The sequence below is a fragment of the Arctopsyche grandis genome, chromosome 3 (genome assembly GCF_051622035.1).
Source record: "Arctopsyche grandis isolate Sample6627 chromosome 3, ASM5162203v2, whole genome shotgun sequence".
NCBI classification, from domain to species: domain Eukaryota; kingdom Metazoa; phylum Arthropoda; class Insecta; order Trichoptera; family Hydropsychidae; genus Arctopsyche; species Arctopsyche grandis.
The window spans coordinates 37,684,283-37,708,026 of record NC_135357.1 but is presented as its reverse complement, the minus strand read 5'-3'; the positions used below and the strand labels follow the sequence as shown (position 1 = coordinate 37,708,026).

At 43.4% G+C, this 23,744-nt stretch overlaps 6 protein-coding genes across 6 annotated transcripts in view; 3 read left to right on the top strand and 3 right to left on the bottom strand.

Moving 5' to 3' along the window:
- The window catches only part of LOC143909360 (uncharacterized), a 62,373-nt gene extending 40,425 nt beyond the window's left edge, over window positions 1–21,948 (bottom strand). The window contains exons 1-2 of the mRNA XM_077427304.1: window positions 21,130–21,948; window positions 5,560–10,087 (exon numbers count right to left, since the gene is read on the bottom strand). Coding sequence (XP_077283430.1) covers window positions 6,179–6,676 — 498 coding nt within the window. The 5' untranslated portion in view covers window positions 6,677–10,087; window positions 21,130–21,948 and the 3' untranslated portion in view covers window positions 5,560–6,178. The remainder of the gene's footprint in view (window positions 1–5,559; window positions 10,088–21,129) is intronic.
- Window positions 4,605–5,016, top strand: LOC143909365 (histone H3). Its single transcript, XM_077427310.1, has one exon. The coding sequence runs from the start codon at window positions 4,605–4,607 to the stop codon at window positions 5,013–5,015; it is 411 nt and encodes a 136-aa protein (XP_077283436.1). The 3' UTR covers window position 5,016.
- LOC143909034 (histone H2A-like) lies at window positions 11,535–11,980 on the bottom strand. The gene has a single exon (XM_077426924.1). It carries the CDS (start codon window positions 11,914–11,916, stop codon window positions 11,542–11,544), a length of 375 nt encoding a protein of 124 aa, XP_077283050.1. The 5' UTR covers window positions 11,917–11,980; the 3' UTR covers window positions 11,535–11,541.
- On the top strand, window positions 12,186–12,568 carry LOC143909479 (histone H2B-like). Its single transcript, XM_077427477.1, has one exon. It carries the CDS (start codon window positions 12,186–12,188, stop codon window positions 12,564–12,566), a length of 381 nt encoding a protein of 126 aa, XP_077283603.1. The 3' UTR covers window positions 12,567–12,568.
- LOC143909362 (histone H3) lies at window positions 14,035–14,456 on the bottom strand. Its single transcript, XM_077427306.1, has one exon. It carries the CDS (start codon window positions 14,454–14,456, stop codon window positions 14,046–14,048), a length of 411 nt encoding a protein of 136 aa, XP_077283432.1. The 3' UTR covers window positions 14,035–14,045.
- Window positions 16,358–16,699, top strand: LOC143909485 (histone H4). Its single transcript, XM_077427484.1, has one exon. The coding sequence runs from the start codon at window positions 16,388–16,390 to the stop codon at window positions 16,697–16,699; it is 312 nt and encodes a 103-aa protein (XP_077283610.1). The 5' UTR covers window positions 16,358–16,387.
- Window positions 21,949–23,744: the final 1,796 nt, after the last annotated feature.

Here is a 23,744-nt window from a genome sequence, read left to right as displayed (position 1 = left end):
TATTAAGTTGTATTTTAAAATTTATATTTTATTAATAGATGAAGTCGATCACTGGCACGTATTTATTGTTTTTAAAAAATGTGCGTGTTTGGCTGTGTATTTTAGTGATAATTCAAACACCATTAAATATCTTTGAAACACTGAAACTTTTTACTGCGTATTAAAAATTTTAATCGTTGCGCTAATAAAATTTTAATTTTTTTTTTCATTTTCAAATCTGCCGGAAGTAGCATTATTTTTCTTTGAATTATTATATATCCTAGACCGTGTATCGAACTGAAATTTTATATCTATAACTTGTATTAACTTGTACGCTCGAACTTACACTATTTTTTGGACTTATTAATTAAATGTCTACTCTTATCGAAAAAATGAAGTCCTTCAATTAATATTACATAAATAACAAATAATCAATAAGTTTTATAAACCAGAAACGAGTCTTTTATTACATACAAATCTCAAAAATGCTGCGACTAATTGATTTTTTCGAAACTATTGGATAGTCACATTAAACTAATAGTTGATAGTGTCATGCCGATTCGAATTGCAAGTCAAGTGCCGTTTTATTAAGTGATAAGCAATACTGTGTTACATTCATTGAAAGCCTAGGTTCTTTAAATCAATTTCATTAAGTAGATAGAAGAAACGGAATTCAGTGAAGAAATGTCATACTATGAACACTTACCATTTTACATATCGACTAATTCCGATAAGTCATATTTTAAACCCATTGTCATATGAAATAACTATTATATATGGGATAGATGAAACATATAGTGACTAATCAGAATATATTACAACTGGTAAATACACTTTTACTATACATATGTACTCTGTTAATCTTTTTCTTATATACATAGATATATACTTTTCACCCGAACACTAGAAAAAGTCAAAGATTTGTGGAAACATTTTGTTTCATTTGATACTTACTCTAGAGAACAGCTGGCATTGTTATCATTAACAATCTTTGAGTTTTACTGAACAACATTTCAAATCTATTTTCAAACAAGAAATCGAACGGAAACAAACTATAAAATATAAATCACTCTTTATCTTCCGGCGACAATTAGTCTTAAATTTTAGAAGACTGAATTTGAAAATTATGATAAAGAAAAAGTAAATATATATTAATTATTTAAATAATGGGAATAAAAAGTACACAGTAACATTTTTAAAATTGAAAGAAATAGTCTTTTGAAAAATTTTGAATACACAATAATTATGATAAATATTAATAAACACGAAAACGTTAATTGTTTGGGAGTCATTCAGATAACAATCACATATATTCCAACATCTGGCAGGAACGAACGCATTTAGAAAGATTTCTTCTATTATGAGAAATTGTAAACAATTTTGTCGTTCAATTCTACAAAACCTTCCAAGAAGTACATACCTATGCATATTTTGAAACATCAAATACGGACCCCGCGCTTTGTCTTGGAGCGATATAGTACAAAGACTGTGAGAACCTTTTAAAAACATTCGTACAAATTTAATGTTAATACTAAAAAAATGCACTTTAATAGTTCTCGAAAATCTGCAATACAATACAGTGCAATAAAATTATTGAATGAAACTTTCTGAATATTTTTAATCAGTGTTCAATACTTAAAAAAAATATCCCGAAGTATTTACAGACCAATAAAACAATGTCAGTAAAACAGTTTTCAGACTTGTTAATTTCATAATACAGTTGTATGGAAATCGAATTTTCTGTGGCTTTCTCGAATCAAATCGAATTTTCTGTGAAGCGATTTTCGGCATATATAAAGAATGCCGCTTTCAATGCTTTCTAGGTATTTTATTTGCGACTGTTTGCCGATCAAATGGAAAATAAATATATTTTTATATTTTATTTTATTTTGATTTTGATTTTTAAATGCTTTTTATTATTACTAAATTATGTTCACAATACATCTTATATATATTTTAATAGCTACTGATCTACTGATCATTTTTTATTCAACAATTTTAATTTTATTTTATTTTATTTAAATTGGAACACATACGGAATAAAATATAAAAGAATTCATACCAGTAATAATTCATTTAGAATATTGTACTTCAGAAAAATGCCAAATTCACTATTTTATTTAATGTAATAATTAAACACTAGCAAAACTTTCCTGCAGTTGTTCTCACCAACCACAACCATTAATATGAATTACACATATGATTTAAGTGAAGTTATATTTCGCAATTGCAATCACATTATCCTAGAAAAGCACGAAACATTTCATTACTCAATATAATCAATTTCACCCTACTTATTTTATTTATTAAGTTTTGATAACATGGGATCAAATAAGGTAATGATTTTTTTTTAGACATTGGAAAACTATTTCTGAAGAGGAAAGGGATGGAATAACTGTGGAAACTACTGAGGATCCGTTTGCCCTACTCATCGAGCCGAGAATATGCTAACAACAAATAAATTTGTTGTTAGTAGATTTATGCCACAACTAATGGAACAGTATCAAATTTGTGTTAGCAAAATTTGATATGGGAGCTGTTTCGTTCACAGTTATCGTCGCAGGGAGGCAATTTGCTTTAGAGAATATGTCAAGATTAAAAATGCTGAATTCCATAATTTATTGATAAATATTACTTATACCATGTTATTTTTAAATTTTTCGTTCTAGTATATTTATAACTGAAATTTGGATTTAATGTACGTTTAAAATCCTAGCTGCACGCTTGAAACCCAATTATAAATGTGATATTAAATTCTGAACTAAAAAAGGAATTCAAAAAAATATGTGGCTTCAAATTTTTAAACTCTTTCCAATGTTAAATTTTATTTATCGCTGTGTGAATGAGCTGATAAGCATTACATTTTGTGCGAAACAATTAGACATGTCACAAGCTACAGTTATTGATTGAAATCATTATTTACTTTGGGTCTGTGTGGTGTCGCTAATAGAACAAGCAAATACCATGATCGGTGGAGAAGAGATGGTCATTGAAATTAGCAAAAGTCTTTTCGTTTATATATGTACGTACCAAATTTTTTGTAAAAAACTTCTATAGCTTCACACAGGAGTATTTTTATTACATACATGACTTGATACAATAGTCAATTTTCTTTAACGTTAGTTGTTTTACATATTGATTATTCATATATTGAAGAGAATTTGCGACAGTAATACATACATATATGTGTGTTGCCCATCTGTAATACCACCCATGAGTTTTTATTACATGAAAATGTTTATTATAAATTGGTTAATTTCTGTAACTTGATAAATAAATTATTTATTGTATTGCATGTTTCTTGTCTTGTTATTATTGTTTATATTTCATTGTGTTTTGCAATCTACAATACATATGTAGTATAAATTACTAACTGATTTATATTTGTTATGTATTCATCATAATTTATATTTATTACGTATATTTAAAATTATTAATTATTTATTATGGATATTGTATCAATCGTGGAAATTGTACTAGTCTGTCTATTATACATGCGTTTTCTTCTCACCTTCTTTTAATATTGATGATTGGAAAGCCAATTTTAATATATGTACAATAAAAAAAATCTGTATATCTTTTTTGATTCCTTTTTATTTTATTCCGTTTTATTACTTTATTTTATCATAAATTTTATTGTAAATATGTATGGTTGCTATATAATATAGTATAGTATATATAGCAAAAGGTAATACAAAGCTACAAAAGCAATTAATTTTTTCAATGTCCTTAATTTAGTTCACTCGCCATTAGGTGGGAAATCCTTTTTAAATCTTCTGTCGGGCGCAATATGGTGTATATAGAGTTTAAGGACTATTTGCAAAGAAATGTTATAACATTTATCTGTCTATGTTACTACGCCATCTGTTGATATCGCGTCGAAAAATTACTAAATAATAAAATTTACTACTATTGGTTTGAAACTCGGCTACTGCTGGTTTGAAATTCGAACTAAGGTGAATTTGTTTTTCGATATAAAGATATTAGACGAATTTACCATTCGGTCAATAGATTTTCGGTTAAAGCGTCATTAGTGGAATTGCATTAGGTGAATTGATTTAGGTGTATTGCATTCGACCAATTTACCTGCTCCCGTTTAATACTACCTGGAAAGGCTTTCAGCGCTAAGTATTCTTATTTATTTTTTACTTACTCCTTTACGTTTCACATGGCTTTCGTGTTAGTGGTCATTTTTATTTCTTATCAGATTGTTTTTTATATACTCAAAAAACAAAGCCTATCGGCGTATATTTCAAGCTTATGGACTTGTTGGAAAAACGCCAATCGGCGTTGCTCAGCATTCAATGGGTTAATACGAATCGAAAAAAATAGTTTAATTGTAACATCTAGGACATAAAACGTAAAATTTAATATATAAGCGGTGTTATATTTTGTTTATATTGTTAAAATATAAATATTTTTTATTATTGAATGCAAAAAAATACTGCATAATGGGTCTTCTCAGTTTGAGAGCTACTGTAAAAACGCACCAGGTGGTAGCGTTTGCCGCCCAAACTGACCAATCGCAGCACTTGCATATGTTATAAATATTTGTGCAATGCGGCCGGGGCCGCATTCGACGTTCGTCTTTCGTTCGGACAAGACGTTCCTCAGCACACTTGACAATGGCCCGTACCAAGCAGACTGCCCGTAAATCCACCGGAGGAAAGGCTCCCCGCAAACAACTGGCCACGAAAGCCGCTCGCAAGAGTGCGCCCGCCACCGGAGGAGTGAAGAAGCCCCATCGTTATCGGCCCGGAACTGTCGCGCTCCGAGAGATCCGTCGCTACCAGAAGAGCACTGAACTCCTCATCCGCAAGCTGCCTTTCCAGCGCCTGGTTCGTGAGATCGCCCAGGACTTCAAGACCGACCTGCGTTTCCAGAGCTCTGCCGTTATGGCCCTCCAGGAAGCTAGCGAGGCTTACCTCGTCGGTCTCTTCGAAGACACCAACCTGTGTGCCATCCACGCCAAGCGCGTCACCATTATGCCCAAAGACATCCAATTGGCTAGACGTATCCGCGGAGAACGCGCCTAGATATCTACTGACCTACTATTAAACAAAACGGCCCTTTTCAGGGCCACAAACAATATATTTCGGATTTATTTCTCATGATTTACGAATATAGTTTTCAGTCGCGATTTTCTAATCTGAACGGCCATACAAAGTCTCATGGTCTACAGTATCGAGTAAAAAATAGATTCTTTGTCATGGCCCGGCATATTCATCACATAATGCGTATGATGTTTTTAGCTGGGCAGGGATCGATCATCAACGTATGAAATAATAAAAATTAATCAGTAAGTATGTACGTTCATAGTGTAGCGTTGCATAGGGAGACGCCCCGTGGACCGGTGACGTCATGGTGACGCCGACCAATGGTGGAGTCGGGCGTTGTGGCCAATGGCTACACCCGACTCCTTGACCAATGACTGTACTTGTTGACGTGTCATAAACGTGTATGCGCTGAGCGCTCTATGATATAAGAACGGTACGCTCTCGATCGGTGGCATTCGGATCCTGACCTCCACCGGACGAGCAGCAATAAAGACTTGGAACCTGCCTGCGTGTTTTCTTGTACCTCGACCTGACTCCACTTACCTTTGAATACTCTTCACTGGTGTCAGAAGTGGGATCTACATGGTTGAGACAAGGAGCCACAAAGGTGCGGATTCGGGGTCTTCATCGCTGCCGGAAGAAATGGAGCCGAATCGAGAACAAAGCCCTGGGGAGCTGAGCAACGGAGGACGGAGACGGGAGGAGCAGAGGAGCCGGGTGTCGAGGAGCCGGGTGCCAAGGACACCGGAGCCGAGCTACAAGGAGCTAAGCCAGGGAATGGCGAGCTGCCAAGAGCAGGTCCAGTCCCTGCAAAACACCTTCGCCACGTTTTTGCAGTCCTGGGAGAAGTCTGCGACACCAACGCAGCCGAAAGCCGACGTACATCCAGAACCACCGAGGAGATCAGAGGTATGTTACGAGGACAGGCGGACCACACAGCGAGACACGTACGGGGTGCGGCAACATTCCCACCGGTACGACTACACCACGTTCGACGGTACTGAACGGTGGAAGGACTTCCTCAACCACTTCGAGTTTGCTGCACGGCTGAACAAGGAGACGACGAACCTGGAGGACCGACTGTGCTGCCAACTCCGAGGTGCGGCCGCCATTTTCGCCAGTCAGCTGCCATCGACGCTGAGCTACGATGACTTGACGGAAGAGCTGGCCCAACGCTTCAGACGACAGGGCACACCGATTGCATGCCATGCGGCAGCGGAACAGAGAAGATGGAGTGCGGAAGAACCAGCCGCGGACCACGTAGACGCGATACGAGCCCTCTGCGAAGACATGCTGGAGGGCGTCCACACGAACGCCGAAGCAGTCGAACGCATGACCGTGTGCATAGCGGCGAACTCCTTCACGTACCCCAGTCTACGGGCCAAACTTGGCGCGCTCCGGATCACCCCGACTACAGCGGACGTGATAACCAGAGCCGACGCAACACGACAAGCCGTCATCTTCGAAGCGAAGGAACAACGGTCGGCACAACCAACGTCGAGAACGGTACGTCCCGACGCGGGAGCGTTCAGACCATCTCGACCGGCCGTGCGACCCCCACGATGGGTGTCATCGGACCAGACAGCGCGACCAGCCACTACCACTCCAACGTGTTGGAACTGCGGACAAACGGGACACATTAGCCGGTTGTGCCGCAAGAAGAGGGTCCGGAAGCTGGAGCCAACGAACGACGAGGATGAAGACGACGAGGTGGAGGCGGCTTCGGGAAACGAGCAGTGATCGGCCTGTTACGGGTCAGACCGATCACCGGTGCACGCAAAACACCCGGAGTGAACAAACTGGACGGCAGCGGCACGGCCGGCTCGTTTGTCGTGAAAGGAGAGATCGGAGGCGTGCCGTGTCGAATGGTGGGGGACACCGGGGCGTGCATCACGGTGATCAACCCGGAACTGTTCGCGAAGATCTCTCCTAAAGATTACACCGTCGTGAAGGGCCATTACAGCAGAGCGCGGCAAGCGGCGGGCCAAACCATCAAGATCCACCGATGGATACGGGTGACCCTTAATCTGCAGGGCGAAAAGTTTCCGTGGAACGTAGCGGTGGCGGATATCCAGGATCCCATATTGTTGGGACTGGACGCACTGAGACATGTCCGAGCTACGTTCGAGTTGGGCGGAGAGGAGAAGTGTATCATCAGGGGCGTGCAACGCGAGAAAGGCAAGAAAAATGCTCCTGCTGTCAAGAGCATCCGCGGGGAAGTACCCCACCCGAAGATCACGGCGTTACTCGAGAGGGCCGATATTATGCCAGAAGAGAAACGGCGCCTCGAGACCATGATTCGGGAAAATCGGAAAGCGTTCGCCCGGGACGAGAAGGACCAAGGAAGGACCACCAAGGCGGTCCACACCATCGACGTGGGAGACGCGAAGCCGATGAAACAGCCGCCGAGAAGGATACCGCTAGCACGGAAAGAGGAAGTACGCGCTATGATCGACGACTTACTGAAGCAGGGCGCGATAGAACCGGGGCACGGGCCGTGGGCGTCACCGGTAGTTCCGGTCGCCAAAAAGGACGGGTCGCTAAGGATGTGCGTGGACTACCGGAAACTGAACACCGTCACCAAAATAGACTCACACCCCATCCCGAGGATCGACGACACTTTCGACCAGTTGAACGGAGCGAGCTACTTCAGCACACTGGATCTGCAGAGCGGATTCTGGCAGGTACCGGTCGCCCCAGAAGACCGCGAGAAGACAGCGTTCGTAACAGAGTTCGGTCTGTTTCAGTTCAAAGTGATGCCATTCGGGTTGTGTAACGCGCCAGCGACGTTCGTACGGTTAATGACAAAAGTGGTCGGTGACATAAGCAATGTCCTCGTGTATCTAGACGACATTATCGTGCACAGCAAAACTTACGACGAACACTTGGTGCATTTAAACAATGTGTTCGAACGGATACAGGCAGCCGGCCTTAAATTGAATGCAGACAAGTGTCGATTGTGCTGCCGCGAGGTCGAATTTCTGGGACACCGAGTGTCAGCCGAAGGAATTTCGACAGATCCGAAGAAAGTCCAAACCGTGCGGGACTGGACGACTCCGAAAACACAAACCCAAATGCGCAGCTTCCTGGGACTGGCCACGTACTACCGAAAATTTGTGCGCAATTTCGCCGAGATCGCGAAACCACTCCATCAGCTAACGGAAAAAGGGCGCGAGTTCAAGTGGACACCGACGTGCGAACAAGCGTTCGAAAAGTTGAAAGTAGCGCTGACTACCACGCCAATTATGTCGTATCCCCAGCCGGGAGAGCGATATGTGTTGGACACCGACGCCAGTCAACATAGCATCGGTGCAGTTTTGTCTCAAGTTCAAGGGGGGGTGGAGAAAGTGATCGGGTATTTCAGCCGGACAATGAACAAACCCGAACAAAACTATTGCGTGACCCGAAAAGAACTATTGGCGGCAATTAAAGCCATTCAACACTTCCACCACTACCTATCGGGCTCGAAGTTCACGTTACGAACCGACCACTCAGCGTTAACGTGGCTGAAGAACTTCAAAAGACCGGAGGGCCAGTTGGCGAGGTGGCTGGAAATTCTGGGCCAGTACAACGTGACCATCATTCATCGACCGGGGATAAAGCACGGGAACGCGGACGCACTATCGCGAAGGCCGTGTACGGAAGAGTGTCCCAAATGCTCACGCGCAGAGACAACCGATCAAGAAAACGACTCGGCCCGAACGGAACCAGTAGAACCCGCAGAACCGGAAGCACGAGTAGCCCTCGTAGGGATCTTGCCCAACGAGATGACAAACTCGACGATCGACAAAATCGTCGAGTGGAAGAACGCCGGAACGAGACCACCGTGGGAAACAGTATCTGCTGAGGAGCAGGAACTGAAAATACTGTGGACCCAATGGGACGCATTGGAGGTGGAAGGCGGTAAGCTGTACCGGAGATGGGAGAACACCGCGGGAACACGTCACACAAAGCAGCTGGTGGTGCCGACTGAGAAGATACCCGAAATCATGTGGGAGATGCACAACGCGCCCACGGGGGGCCACTTCGGTATCAATAAAACGTACCGAAACGTGCGCCAAAAATATTACTGGCCGACGTGTCGAATCGACGTCACCCAGTGGTGCGAACGATGCGCACAGTGCGGGGCCCACAACGGACCACACCGAAGGAATCGCGGGGCACTTCAACCGTACCTTTCGGGGACGCCACTACAACGAATGGCAGTCGACATTCTGGGTCCACTCCCGGCCACCGAACGAGGAAACCGATACATACTGGTGGCCATGGACTACTTCACGAAGTGGCCGGAAGCGATTCCACTACCGAACCAGGAGGCAGAGACCGTAGCAGACGCCCTGGTAGAACAAGTGTTCACGCGGCTAGGCGTCCCGAACGAGCTGCACTCTGACCAGGGACGAAACTTCGAGTCGAAGTTGTTCCGTCAGGCACTGGACCGGCTGGGCGTACACAAAACGAGAACAACACCATACCGACCTCAGTCCGATGGAATGGTCGAGCGACTCAATCGAACCATGCGGGCGCACTTGACGAAGTTCGTCAACGACGAGCAGGACGACTGGGACACGCTGGTTCCGCACTTCCTCATGGCATATAGAGCGGCCCAACACGATGCGACAGGAGCATCACCAGCAGCCATGATGTACGGACGAGAACTGCGCATGCCGGCGGACCTACTATATGGGGGCCCTCCACCAGACAGCGAACCTCAAGATCCACACCGATATACCACGAAGTTGACCGAAGGCATGGCCAAGGTACATCGGTTCGCCAGAGCCCACCTCCGGATGCAGAATAGCCGTATGAAGACGCGATACGACGTCCGCAGAACCGAACCGGCGTACGAAACAGGTGACCGAGTATGGCTGTACAACCCTGCCAAGACTCCAGGGCTTTCACCAAAGCTGCAATCGTTGTGGGAAGGACCGTACACCATAGTGACTAAACTTAGTGACGTAGTATATAGGATACGCAGGGAATTCGACGGCTCAAACCGATTAATGGTGGTGCACCTGGATAGACTCGCAAGGTATAAGGCCGTCGAATATTGACTGTAATTGTATGTAGCTGTTTTGTAATTGTAAATTAATGTGTAAATTAATGTGTAAATTAATGTGTAAATTAATGTGTAAATTAAGGTGTAAATTGGTGGGTCGATCGGGACGATCTCTCTTAAGAGGGGGGTTGTGTAGCGTTGCATAGGGAGACGCCCCGTGGACCGGTGACGTCATGGTGACGCCGACCAATGGTGGAGTCGGGCGTTGTGGCCAATGGCTACACCCGACTCCTTGACCAATGACTGTACTTGTTGACGTGTCATAAACGTGTATGCGCTGAGCGCTCTATGATATAAGAACGGTACGCTCTCGATCGGTGGCATTCGGATCCTGACCTCCACCGGACGAGCAGCAATAAAGACTTGGAACCTGCCTGCGTGTTTTCTTGTACCTCGACCTGACTCCACTTACCTTTGAATACTCTTCAATAGTGTGTATGAATTTCACGTTCAAATCAATTTAATGAAGTAGTTCCGACGCCGTCGGAATTAGTCCGTTTTTTGCAATAGCATCCGAATACGTGCTTTTCATATGTCCGTATCATTGAAAAGTTTGTGATCTTGATTAAATATACAATTAGTGGATTTTAGTTCAACAAAATTGGAGACTAATAGTTGGCATATACTATTACAACTTCGATTCCATAGCTCTTAGTTTTATTACAAGCTTCATATTCGCTTTTTAGCGTCCATTTTTTCTTTATTTTAAATACAACATATTTCTACATAATTTCGAAGATGAAAGTATTACCAATCATGATAATTTAAAAGCTAATAACGAGCCTTGTAAAAATTAGGATAATAAAGACAATCGGAAAAACGTGAAATTTAAATTAACAATATGCTTGAACACTAGACAGACAAACTGCGATGACAGTTGCCAGTATATCAAAAGGTTCTAAATTACTTTTTATATTTTCTAAATTATTTGAAGAGTAGTATTCATATATCTCGAAGCGTTGAGCCTGTGATTGTTGAAAAGGTGTTAAATAATAAGATTTTGCATTTTGAACCGGCCACAAATGCATTAAAAAGTGTATTCAATTATTTTAATGAATTAATTACAACAAAATGGTTGTGATCAATATCCGAGGTATTGCGATTTTAGTAAAATATGACACCAGCTGTATGGTTCCTGTAACGAATCACGTAACTCGTTCAAGCACCATTTCTTCTAAACTATTTCCATAATGAACGGGTAAAAGGGATATGTGATCTTATAATATGTATATTGATATACATTTGATTGGATTGACTATTTTAATTTTTTATTTTATCAGCATCCATTTGGATATTTGACGATTTTAACAATATTCCCATCCATTTCGAATTCAATACAATTTTTGAATTGCAGTAACGAAAATAATGTCATGACCGAACAGACGTTTAAAAATATTGGTGGCCCTGAAAAGGGCCGTTTTTGATGTAGAAAACAGACTTGTTTATCGTTTAAGCCTTCTTTTCGGTCTTCTTGGGCAACAAGACAGCTTGGATATTGGGCAGGACGCCTCCTTGAGCGATGGTCACTCCGGAGAGCAATTTGTTCAACTCCTCGTCGTTGCGGATGGCCAGTTGGAGATGGCGGGGGATGATTCTGGTCTTCTTGTTGTCGCGAGCGGCGTTTCCGGCCAACTCGAGGACTTCAGCGGCCAAATATTCCATGACGGCGGCCAAGTAGACGGGGGCTCCGGCTCCCACGCGCTCCGCGTAATTGCCTTTCCTCAGCAGACGATGGATCCTGCCCACGGGGAACTGCAGACCAGCTCGGCTGGAGCGCGACTTTGCCTTTCCCTTCACCTTGCCTCCTTTTCCACGGCCGGACATGACGAGTTGGAGTTGTGTGTAGCGACGGAGTGAAAGCGAGCACGGTGCGGACTAGCGCACGGTGCGAGAGACGGCGAGCGAATGACAAAAATTTGGATCCGCGTGTATTTATCAACACGACCGCAACGTACACGCGTTTGTGCAATACAGACACATCTGCCGTCGACGCGGAGGGGCGAAGTAACGATAACGAAAATTTTGCAGTTTGAAGCTCATTCTGAAGCGTTCTCTCGTATTGTCAGCGTCCCTTTGGATCACTGCGATACACGATGCCGCCCAAGACTAGTGGAAAGGCCGCCAAGAAATCTGGGGGCAAAGCCCAGAAGAACATCTCCAAGGGGGATGGAAAAAAGAAGAACAAGCGCAGGAGGAAGGAGAGTTACGCCATCTACATCTACAAGGTGTTGAAGCAGGTGCACCCCGACACCGGCATCTCGTCGAAGGCGATGAGCATCATGAACAGCTTCGTCAACGACATCTTCGAGCGCATCGCAGCCGAGGCTTCTCGTCTCGCCCACTACAACAAGCGCTCCACCATCACTTCTCGCGAAATCCAGACTGCAGTCCGTCTCCTGCTTCCAGGAGAGTTGGCCAAGCACGCCGTCTCTGAAGGCACCAAAGCCGTCACCAAGTACACCAGCTCCAAGTAGACGCCAACGTTCTAACGTTGAAGAACATCAAAAGGCCCTTTTCAGGGCCACCAATGCTCTTTACAAATAAAAATTTGGTTTAAAATGAACAGTTTCATCATTTGCATATTGGTATTTTTATACTGCACTCATTGGTGTAATATGGCGATTAACAGTCCCAACTACCTCCTTTTTTATTTGTTTTATTTTAACATGATAATGCCACTCAGCTTAGTTTTTTCATTAAGTAGTTTCAAGTGCTGTTATCTTTTTTTAGGTGTACAACGTTTTTTTGCAGTTTTTTACCTGACTAATTTATACATTGTGGTCAACACGATAATTCAACTAAATAATAAAGGTGCGGAAGCGTGTTTTTTTCCAGGAAAGGGCAAATTACTAAGCAAAATTAAAGTGTGCGAAACAAACTAATGCCCTCAGCTTATGCACATATAGACATATACATGGACAAATTCCATTTCATATCATTGCAGATCAAGAAATGCTACTGATAGCGTGAGTTTTCATCGATTTACATGCGTTTATTGTAATGTGATTTTTTCTTCTTTTTTGTGGCTGCGTTTTATCGATAGTTTATAGGGTAGTGACACTCCCTTAACCTATCTATCGAACGTGTTGTATGTGATTTCAAACGAAACCGATTCGTTTATTAAAGTCCGGTAGCCCTGAAAAGTTGTTCGTTCACCAAAGTAAACAAAGATGAAACAAATATTGCCCACATGGTTAATGTACGCAAGGCAGTAGTTCAAATAATAAATTTTATAAAGCGTAATTATGTATTTGTTATACAAATGTCGAATATATACATATGTAGCTCAGATGAAAGTTTAAAACCGAAAACTTTGTAAATGGTTTGGTGGCTCTGAAAAGGGCCTTTTTTATTGACGATGTCGATTAATTAGTTTACCGCCGAATCCGTAGAGGGTGCGACCTTGTCTCACAGCATAAGAACCAATGATTTTGACTCATTTTTTTTACATTTTCTTTAATTAATAGTATGTCCATACATGCTAACTATTAAGTCTCCAATTTTGTCGAAGTAAATCTAATAAATTTATAACCAATCCATAAAAATTATGAATTTGAATGACACGTAATGTGTAACGTTCGGATGTGTTAATGAAATAAACCTTTTGACTTTTTCGAATGTCTACTTCGTTAAACTGTTTTGAATGTGTGAATAATTCATACACATACACTATGAATGTAGTTACTGACCTTTATACGCTGATAATCGACCTTACTAAATCATTTTGGGTTTCATCAAGAAAGTCGGAAAAAGTCGGAGCCAGTAAATTTTAATCTGAAATTACAGCCCTGCCAAAAATATTAGATATGTGAGAAGGCGTCGAGTAGGCAGGTACAAAAAATTTTGTCATTGTTGATTAGAAAAATATTTGTAAATGGTGAGAAATAAATCCGAAATATATTTGTTGTGGCCCTGAAAAGGGCCGTTTTTATTAATAGTAGGTGAGTAGATATTTAGGCGCGTTCTCCGCGGATACGTCTGGCCAATTGGATGTCTTTGGGCATAATGGTGACGCGCTTGGCGTGGATGGCGCACAGATTGGTGTCTTCGAAGAGACCGACGAGGTAAGCCTCGCTAGCTTCCTGGAGGGCCATAACGGCAGAGCTCTGGAAACGCAAGTCGGTCTTGAAGTCTTGGGCGATCTCACGAACCAGGCGCTGGAAAGGCAGTTTGCGGATGAGGAGTTCAGTGCTCTTCTGGTAGCGACGGATTTCTCGGAGCGCGACTGTTCCGGGACGATAACGATGAGGCTTCTTCACTCCTCCGGTGGCGGGCGCACTCTTGCGAGCGGCTTTCGTGGCCAGTTGTTTTCGGGGAGCCTTTCCTCCAGTGGACTTTCGGGCAGTCTGCTTGGTACGAGCCATTGCGTCAGTTCCTAGTGAGACACGTCTGCACGGAACGAGAGTCGGGAGTCGAATGATTCCCACCACTTTCGCACCATTATTTATAGTAAATCGCTTGACAACATCGGATATGAATATTGACGTTGCTATATGCTTTTTGATTATTTTTTAAGATAAAACAGCGATCAAAATTCATGTTAAATCATTTTAATAATTTTAAATCGAAAAGAAACTAAAATCCCATGAAATATGTGAAAAATAAGGTATCCCCTCCCTTTCCCTAAAAAACCGTTAGTGTTTCCCGCCATTGAAGCGATCAGTAACCTTTTAATAGTCAAGACAATTTTAATTTTAACTTTTCGTCTGCTTAAACCGGAGTTTGTATATTGTATACAAAAATGTTTATTTTTTGTATACATGTATGTAATATCTTTAATATACCAGACATATTATATTAAATGTGTTTTTATATGTACGTATAAAATGTATATAGGCCCAAATTTTTAGTATTTTATTATACACGATATGTAAATACGAATGTACGATTTTTCGATTTTATTTTTTTGTCAAACGAACAAAGTGAATATTCTTTATATAATATGATCGTAGCACGCCGTACAATAAGCCAATAGGATAATATGGGGAAATGAATTACGCCCAAAAATATCCTTCGTGTAGTATGATATTGGTATTGGGGCTTCCAAATATTCTTCAAATGAATTATTCGAATATTAAAATCGTGAAATATTCTAGTATTCAAATACATTTGAAAAATTATATGAATTTTTAGATTTTTGAAAAAAAATAACCATTTTTTTACTGTAAATATTAATAAGAATAGTGATTAAAATTTATAACTTTCATATTTAAATAGTTCTCACCTTGATTTATCCGATATGATGCTATTACTGATTGTTACATAAATAAACTATGAAAAAGTTTATCAACAACATAATCACCAGCACACCACTTAACGAACTTCACTTCACAAAAGCTTAGAACAGACTGATTGTGGAGCACTATCGGATCCAGGTAATGGTCACGGGCATAGGAGGCATTTTGAAATCGAACATTATAAATGGTTAAAAAAACAAATGGGAATTACCATCTCTTTATACCTGTTCAAATTTTCGTGCAGTACATCGATTGTCGACGACACAGTTGTTTAAATCAGCTCTTGCTTAAAGCAATTGGCCATAAATTATAAGGATTTATTTTTTTGCATAGATACACTTTTAAAAGTTAAACTGAAGATTAGCGGCGATAGCCGCGGAACGGCCACTTTTATTTTGCAAGGTTAGTCCATCTACCTGAAAGGGTCGAGCATATTTTTTTATTTGAATAATGCTACAGACATTTCAAAACAGCAATTTAGAAAGCAATTTTAGTTACAGGAAAAATTACGAAATGGAATGGCTTAACAAATATCGTACTTTCGCTTGGTTACAAATCGGTCAAATTTGCAATCGCATAATTCTCAATTGAATTAGAAATAATTAAATGTATCAGTATCTATCAATATTTTGTATTATTAAAATTGGGATATGTAAATAATATACGATTTTTTTTTTTTTGTTAAATATAAAAATACCACAAACGAAGAGTTTGCTTTTCAAAATGCACATTATACATTAACACGATATGATTGAAGAAACAAACAAACGATTGGTATGTCCTTATTCTTATTCTCTTCACGCCCAATAAGACCCGATAGATGTAAATAATTGAATTTAGTGCGTTGAAAAGATCGCACGGTGAAATAACCGAGAATATTTCAGCTCGCAACAAAAACTTGGGTGTACGATCCCTGACCGTATTACTATAAATAATGGCGTTTTACGATTTGGAACTCATTCGCCAGCTGCAGCCCGCCCCGAGTGGACGTGCTGTCTCTCGCTCTCGCTCTCGCTCTCGCTCTCGCTCTCGTTCGCCAAACACTTTGCTGATTCAGGATGACCGGTCGCGGAAAGGGAGGAAAGGGATTGGGAAAAGGGGGCGCTAAGCGTCACAGGAAGGTGTTGCGAGACAACATCCAGGGCATCACCAAACCTGCCATCAGACGTCTCGCTCGTCGTGGAGGAGTCAAGCGTATCTCGGGTCTGATCTACGAGGAGACCAGAGGCGTCCTCAAGGTGTTCCTGGAAAACGTGATCAGGGATGCCGTCACCTACACCGAGCACGCCAAGCGCAAGACCGTCACTGCCATGGACGTGGTCTACGCCCTCAAGAGACAAGGACGCACCCTCTACGGATTCGGCGGTTAAGCACACACCCTATTTGATTCGACAACTAAAAAAAAGGCCCTTTTCAGGGCCACCAAACCATTTACCAAAGTTTTCGGTTTTAGACTTGATTGATATTTGCATAATTACTCTTAATAAAATTTATCAAACTACTGCCTTGCGTACATTTTCCCTGCCAGCGTACAGTACAGTAGCCTTTTTTTTTTTTTTCATTATGTTTATGACCGTGAACGAACAATTTCTCAATAGCCCCCTTTACACAGTCGTTCTATCGCGCGTGAAACAGCTAACACGATTGTACGCGTGTAAAGACTTGGACCGAGAAGGGATAAACTCAGCAGTCGTGTGCTTCGACGTTGTCTTTACACAGAAAATTCTTTCGGGCGCGCTTTTGTTACAAGATGGCGGACTTACGCACGTGGAGTCACGGATTGATTCTGGAATTAATTTTAATGTATGAGTCTTTTCCGTGCCTCTGGAAAATTATGTCCGAGGAATATAAAAATAAAAATCTGAAAGAGGAAGCTTATAAAAAAATAGTTGACTTCGTTAAAGAAAGAGGATTTTCTAATGCTAATCGAGATTTTGTTGTCAAAAAGTTTCAAAGTTTAAGAGGGTCCTTCCGGAAGGAACTCAAGAAAGTAGTAGACAGCCAACGTAGTGGAAGAGGAACAGATGACGTGTACAAATCTACCCTCTGGTACTTTGATAATTTGCTCTTCACTAAGGATCAAGAACTATCTGCTAATAGTATATGTAACATTGATGAAGATCCAGAGGATGAAAACCGTACTAATGATTATTTTCATCAAAATGATATTTCGACTAATGAAAGTGTTACAGAGAGTGGAGCTGGTGAAACTGGGCAGCAAACTAAAGTCGTGAGTACATTTTTTGCTATTTATTTACAGTGTATATTACATACTTTATACTATATGTATGTAGTATAAAGTATTGAAGAGTATTCAAAGGTAAGTGGAGTCAGGTCGAGGTACAAGAAAACACGCAGGCAGGTTCCAGGTCTTTATTGCTGCTCGTCCGGTGGAGGTCAGGATCCGAATGCCACCGAGTAGTAGTGGGTAATATTTTATAGATAGTTCCATGGAGTTTACTCCATGCCTATCGATCTAGCGAATTATCTGGGATCCGATTCGCGGTGATGTTGTGGTGCGGGCTGGCGGCTGCTCGCATTGCGATGAGTCTCGACTCTTCTTTGTGGCTGCGTTTTAACGATAGTTTATAGGGAGTGCCACTCCCTTAACCTATCCATCGAACGTGTTGTATGGGATCGGACTCTCGGTGATGTTTGTGGTGCGGGCTGGCGGCTGCTCGCTTGTGGGGTGTTTGTCGATCTGGAACACTAAGCAAAATTAGTGCAACATCTGTGGGATACTGTCGGGGTTAGTGTGTTAGTGGGTGGTTAACGGGTATGGACCGTTTGGAGGTGGTTGAGTCTGGTTAATTAAATTGGGTGCTATTTTAGCCTATACCCATCTTCAGAATGTCGATGGGTCTTTGATTGGACGTGAGTTTGGTCACACTGAGGGAATTGATCAGGGGATTGTCAATTTTGCCGAGAGACTTGAAGTAGTTCACGGCAAGTTTGTGTACGTGTTTGTCGAGGTAGTCAATGCTTAGGTCATTGTGAATTATAGTGTTTCTTGTGTACCAGTCGTAGTTGCCCGTGGCACGCAAGAATTTGTTTTGAATTGTCTGTAGTCTGAGTATGGATCTGTTGGAGATGGTAGTGTGAGCCCACACGGGGCTCGCGTACGTGATTTGTGGGCGGATGATGGATTTATACAGCAAGCATTTGTTTTTAAGCGAGAGCTTGCTGTTTGGTTTGCATAGTGGGTAAAGCTTTGACGCAACTGCCCTAGCTTTACGCACCGCGTTAGTGATGTGGGGTCTCCAGGTTAATTTGCGGTCGATTATTACCCCCAGGTAGCGGGTAGACGTGGTCCAGTTGACTGGTTTGTCGTTTATAATGACTGGCTTGGCTGGTTTGCACCGTTTTTTACGTCTGGAGAAGAATATTGCCTGACTTTTATCCGGGTTGATTTTCATCAGCCATTTATCGTACCACGCTACCAGTTGGTCCGAGTACTTCTGGAGGGCGAGCGAGACTCCCTTGGGGCCGACGGAGCTCGCTAAGATGGCCGTGTCGTCGGCGTACTGTGCGATGTTTGTGTACCTATGTGTAGGAGTGGGTATGTCGTGTGTGTAAAGGTTGAATAGCGTGGGGCCGAGGATGGAGCCTTGGGGTACCCCAGCGGAGATGCCTCGCTGAGTTGATATGCGGTCCTTGAGTTTGACCTGAAATCTCCTTTCTCTTAGGAAGGATGCGGTAGAACGTATTGAGTGGGGGGTGATGTTGGCGGCAATCATTTTGTAAAGGAGGCCAGAGTGCCAGACTTTATCGAAGGCTTTGGAAATGTCTAGGAAGATTGCTCCAGTAGACATGTTGTGGTCGAAACCGTCTATAACGGTTTCAACAACTCTGTGAATCTGGTGAACGGCAGAGTGTTGGGGTCTGAAGCCAAATTGTGTTTTGGGAAGAAGGTCAATATTTGCGATTTCGCTGTTGAGATTTGAGATTAAGATCCGTTCCAGGATCTTACTCAGTGAGGATAGCAAGCTGATGGGTCGGTAACTTGTTGCGAGGGAGGGGTTCGAGTAGGGTTTTCTGATGAGAATGACATTGGCGAGTTTCCATTGACTCGGAAAGTAGCAGATTCTGTTGGTGGCATTTAGTATTGCCGTGAGTGCAGCGATGGCTTTTTGAGGGAGTTCTTTTAGAGCTTTGTTGGAAATTCCGTCAGGGCCAGGGGCCTTTTTGGCGGCGATAGTTTTGATGATGTTTAGGACTTCAAGCGGCGAAGTGGCGACAATGGGTACTGGGGCTGGGTTTTCAAGGTAGCTGTTGACGGAGCTTTCAACCATTTGGCAAAAGTCACTTTGCAGGTTGAAGTTTGAGAGAGAGAATTGGTCCTGGAGACTGTCGGCTAGGGCTTCCGCTTTATCGGCGGTGGAGTAGACGAACTTATCTCCAACTTTGATCCTGTCGATCCTGTTGCCGTTGCTTCTGAAGATTTTTGACAGTTTCCAGAAACCGTTATGTCCGTCTTCTAGCGCTCTGAGTTTGGTATCCCAGTTGTCGTTTCGTAGTTGCCACAAGGCATTTTTAACGTCTTGTTGAAGTCTGTTCATTCGCTGTTTGAGGATTGGGTCCTTGTACCTTTGGAATGCCTTCCTAGCTCTATTCTTAAGGCGAATAAGATCGCGAATGTCGGGGGGTAAAGCTTGCGGGTGCAGAGGGGAGTGGGGTGTGGTGGTGGTGCTGGCGTCTAAGGCTGACTGTATTTCATCCGTGAGTATGTTAATAGCGGAGTCTTTTTCTTGGGTGGTGTGAATTGAGTGGGGGTAAGTGACGGTGTGATGAAGGAGAGTTGAGAATTTCTCCCAAGATATGGTACTTCGGAGGATGGGGTTTATAGTTACGGGTGTGTTGGTGAGTTCTAGTATGACCGGGTGATGGTCGGAAGAAAGATCATTTACTACAGTCAAGGACGGCGCGCCCGGAAAATTTTGAGTTAGAACGTTGTCTAAGATATCAGGTCTGCCTTTGAAGTTAATGGGGATTCTTGTGGGTTCGTCTGGGGCCGTGACGGAAACTTTTGGGTTTGAAAGTTGGGAATAACTTAAAAGAATTTTCCCATTATTGTTAGTGGCTTGACTGTTCCATCTGGAATGTTTGGCGTTAAGGTCGCCTGCGGCAATGGTGGCTTTGTTAGTGTTGAATATTTTGTCCAACACTAACAAAGCCGTGATGTCTACATTCAATACGCGATGTCATCGAAATTCAGCGCAGCGATCGATGGTTGTTGATCTGCGTCCACTGTTTTCAACATGGGGAGATATTTCAAGGGCGAGAGACCGTTCAGAAGGACTCGTCACCAGCTACACAGCATTCGCAGTACGAAGGCATGAATCATCGCGTTAGTGTCGCTACTTCCACGAAACGAAATGGGTTTCGTTTCGTAAATAATGCAACGGCAGAAGCACATTTAGCAGAGACGCTAAATGTTGGCGGTACCTCGACGGGGTTCACTGCGTAGATTTCCAGGGACGAAGCCTCTCTACAAAGTTAAGAGCACGGGTGCGCGTTCAGGGTTGAACGTTTGGTTTTGCAGTTGTGATGCTGGAACCAACATGATGGAAGAAGACGAAGCTGTCGAGACGAAGTGGGACGTTGTTGACACATGCGAGATGGACCGACCACGTTGGCATTTAAACGGAAGAAACACCAGATAATAAGTCGGCGTATAGATGAATAGTTCATGCAACTGTAATTATGTGTAACTGATTTGAAATTGTAATTAATTGGAGGGAGCCGTTTTGTTCTTGTAATTGTATCCGTAATCTTAACTGTAGTTATAACTAAGTGCAACTGTAATTGTATGTAACTGTTTTGTAATTGTTTTAAGTGTAACTTTAAATTAATGGGTCGATCGGGACGATCTCTCTTAAGAAGGGGGTTATGTAACGTTACATAGAGAGACGCCCCGTAGACCGGTGACGTCATGGTGACGCCGACCAATGGTGGAGTCGGGCGTTGCGGCCAATGGCTGCACCAGACTCCTTGACCAATGATAATACGTGTATGCGCTGAGCGCTCTATGATATAAGTATGGTACGCTCTCGATCGGGGGCATTCATTCGACCGCGCCCAGCGCCCGCAGTGCTCGGACGTGTCCCACCGCGCTGTCGTTGTCGTTACCCGCGCTACAAACAGCTGTCTATAACAGCTGCGTCGCCGAAACCGCGATGTAACTACCGCTCGACTCTCCGAACGCGTCCCTCTGGGAATGAGAAGCTGTCCTAGCAACAGCCAAATAAACAAAAGTGATAGTGACAGTGACAAGTGACAAGTGACAGTGACACTACAAACAAAAAAAAACCCCACCCACAAGATGGCCAGTGTGCGGCGTGATGGCCGTGGTGGCAGTGACACTAGCGCTAAAACGCATAAATTCACTGAACATGACTTCAAAAAACTCGTGAAGGCGTACCAAGAAATGAGGGAAGAAAACGCTTCCCTCAAAAAGTTAATCGCGACTCACGCAGCCCAACGAGCAACTGACCAAGCAGCCCACTCCGCCCAACTGGGAAACCTCGCGTCAAACATGTCGCAGGCCCAGTCGACGACGACGACCACAAAGACGAAGGATATGGCCACATCCCCTCAGACGTCACCACGCAAAAACGGTAAGCGTAGAATGACGAGCCCACTCAACACCACACACACACAATCACAGTCGACCCCACCCATCAGCAACAGATACGCGGCACTCGCGGAATCCGACTTCGACTCCGATTCCGACTCCGTGCAGTCTAATAAAATGGAGGTTACTTCCGCTGCCAAGTCCCCACCCGCATCAGCAGCCGCACCCGAACCCACACAACCACCCACACCTACACAATCACCCACACCTACCCAAACACCTGCACCCACACAAACACCTGCACCACTACCGGAGGACTACTCCTTCCCTGTTGGCATCATCCGAAATCGGAAACATATCCAGAAGCGTCCAATTCACAACACACCCACCCAACAAGCGGCCCTCAGCACACCGTCGGCAAACACGCCTCAAATTCGTACACCCCCCCAGACCATAAGCCCCGCTCACCCATCCAGAAACACCGTTTCGGATGTGCTTCCCAAACCTAAAGTTGCTCCAATCTTTCTAAGGTTGCCATCGGACTACAAGGTAGTTCAAAGGAAACTCGACGGACGTAACCTCAAATTCACAGCCGTCTACTCTGAAAACAGAGTCAAAATCACACCATGCACCATCGATGATTACCGCCAAATCACAAAAGTGCTCCAAGAAGAACAATTCCAATTCTATGCCCACCCTCTAACGGAAGACAAACCGCTCAAACTGGTCATTAGAGGCATTAGCCCCAACTATTCCGAGTCAGAAGTCCTCGCCGAGTTGGCCGATCTTGGCTACAAAGCCAGTAAAGCCACCGTCATGAAATCACGACGTGACAAGCGCGACATGCCCATGTTCACTGTCGAGACCACACGTGACGAAGAGGGGAAGAAGTTGTTCAACCTCTCCAGCATCTTCGGCCAACTGGTTCGCACCGAATCACTTCGCCGTGGTGATACTGTACCGCAGTGCCACCGCTGCCAAGGCTTTGGTCACGGCTCCTACAACTGCCATGTCGCCCCCCTGTGCATCAAATGTGCAGGACCCCATTTGACCACTGACTGTGTGTCAACAACCTCCACTCCAACTTGCACCAGCTGCAGAGGCCCTCACGTTTCCAGCTACAGAGGCTGCCCTTCAAATCCCAACAACAAAAGCAGGAAGAACTCCCGCCAACCCCGAAACCCCAACCCCTCCCACCCCCAACCAACGAAGACCAACGTACCGCAATATAGACACGAAAACTCAAATTTCCCTCCCCTAACCCCACCCACCCAACAACCCAACATCAACACTAGCTGGAACCCAAACCAAGACCTTTCAAATCGGATGAGCAAAATCGAACAGTCCATTGACTCGATAAATGCCATCCTGCTCATGCTCACCCACCAACATAAAAAATGACTTGCTACCTCAAGATCGTTTACTGGAACGCCTGCAGCATACTCAGCAAGCGTGTCGAATTCGAGCAATTCTTGCTCCAACACTCCATTGATATCGCACTAGTAAACGAAACTTGGCTCAAACCTGGCAATCGACTAAACTTCCCAAACTACACCACATACAGAGACGACAGAATAGGCAAAGCCGCCGGCGGCACTGCCATATTCATCAAACACACAATTCAACACAACTTGGCCCCGCGGCCGATCACCACAGGGATAGAACTGACGTCGGTAGAAGTTTGGACTAACACTGGCACCCCACTCATCCTCCACGCAGTTTACAACCCACCAAAACAACACTTACTCACCACAGACTTGGACAAAATATTCAACACTAACAAAGCCACCATTGCCGCAGGCGACCTTAACGCCAAACATTCCAGATGGAACAGTCAAGCC

What these genes read in the sequence shown, in the direction of transcription:
- LOC143909365 (XM_077427310.1), top strand. Translation starts at nt 4,605, where the DNA reads ATGGCCCGTACCAAGCAGACTGCCCGTAAATCCACCGGAGGAAAGGCT.
- LOC143909034 (XM_077426924.1), bottom strand. Translation starts at nt 11,916, where the DNA reads ATGTCCGGCCGTGGAAAAGGAGGCAAGGTGAAGGGAAAGGCAAAGTCG.
- LOC143909479 (XM_077427477.1), top strand. Translation starts at nt 12,186, where the DNA reads ATGCCGCCCAAGACTAGTGGAAAGGCCGCCAAGAAATCTGGGGGCAAA.
- LOC143909362 (XM_077427306.1), bottom strand. Translation starts at nt 14,456, where the DNA reads ATGGCTCGTACCAAGCAGACTGCCCGAAAGTCCACTGGAGGAAAGGCT.
- LOC143909485 (XM_077427484.1), top strand. Translation starts at nt 16,388, where the DNA reads ATGACCGGTCGCGGAAAGGGAGGAAAGGGATTGGGAAAAGGGGGCGCT.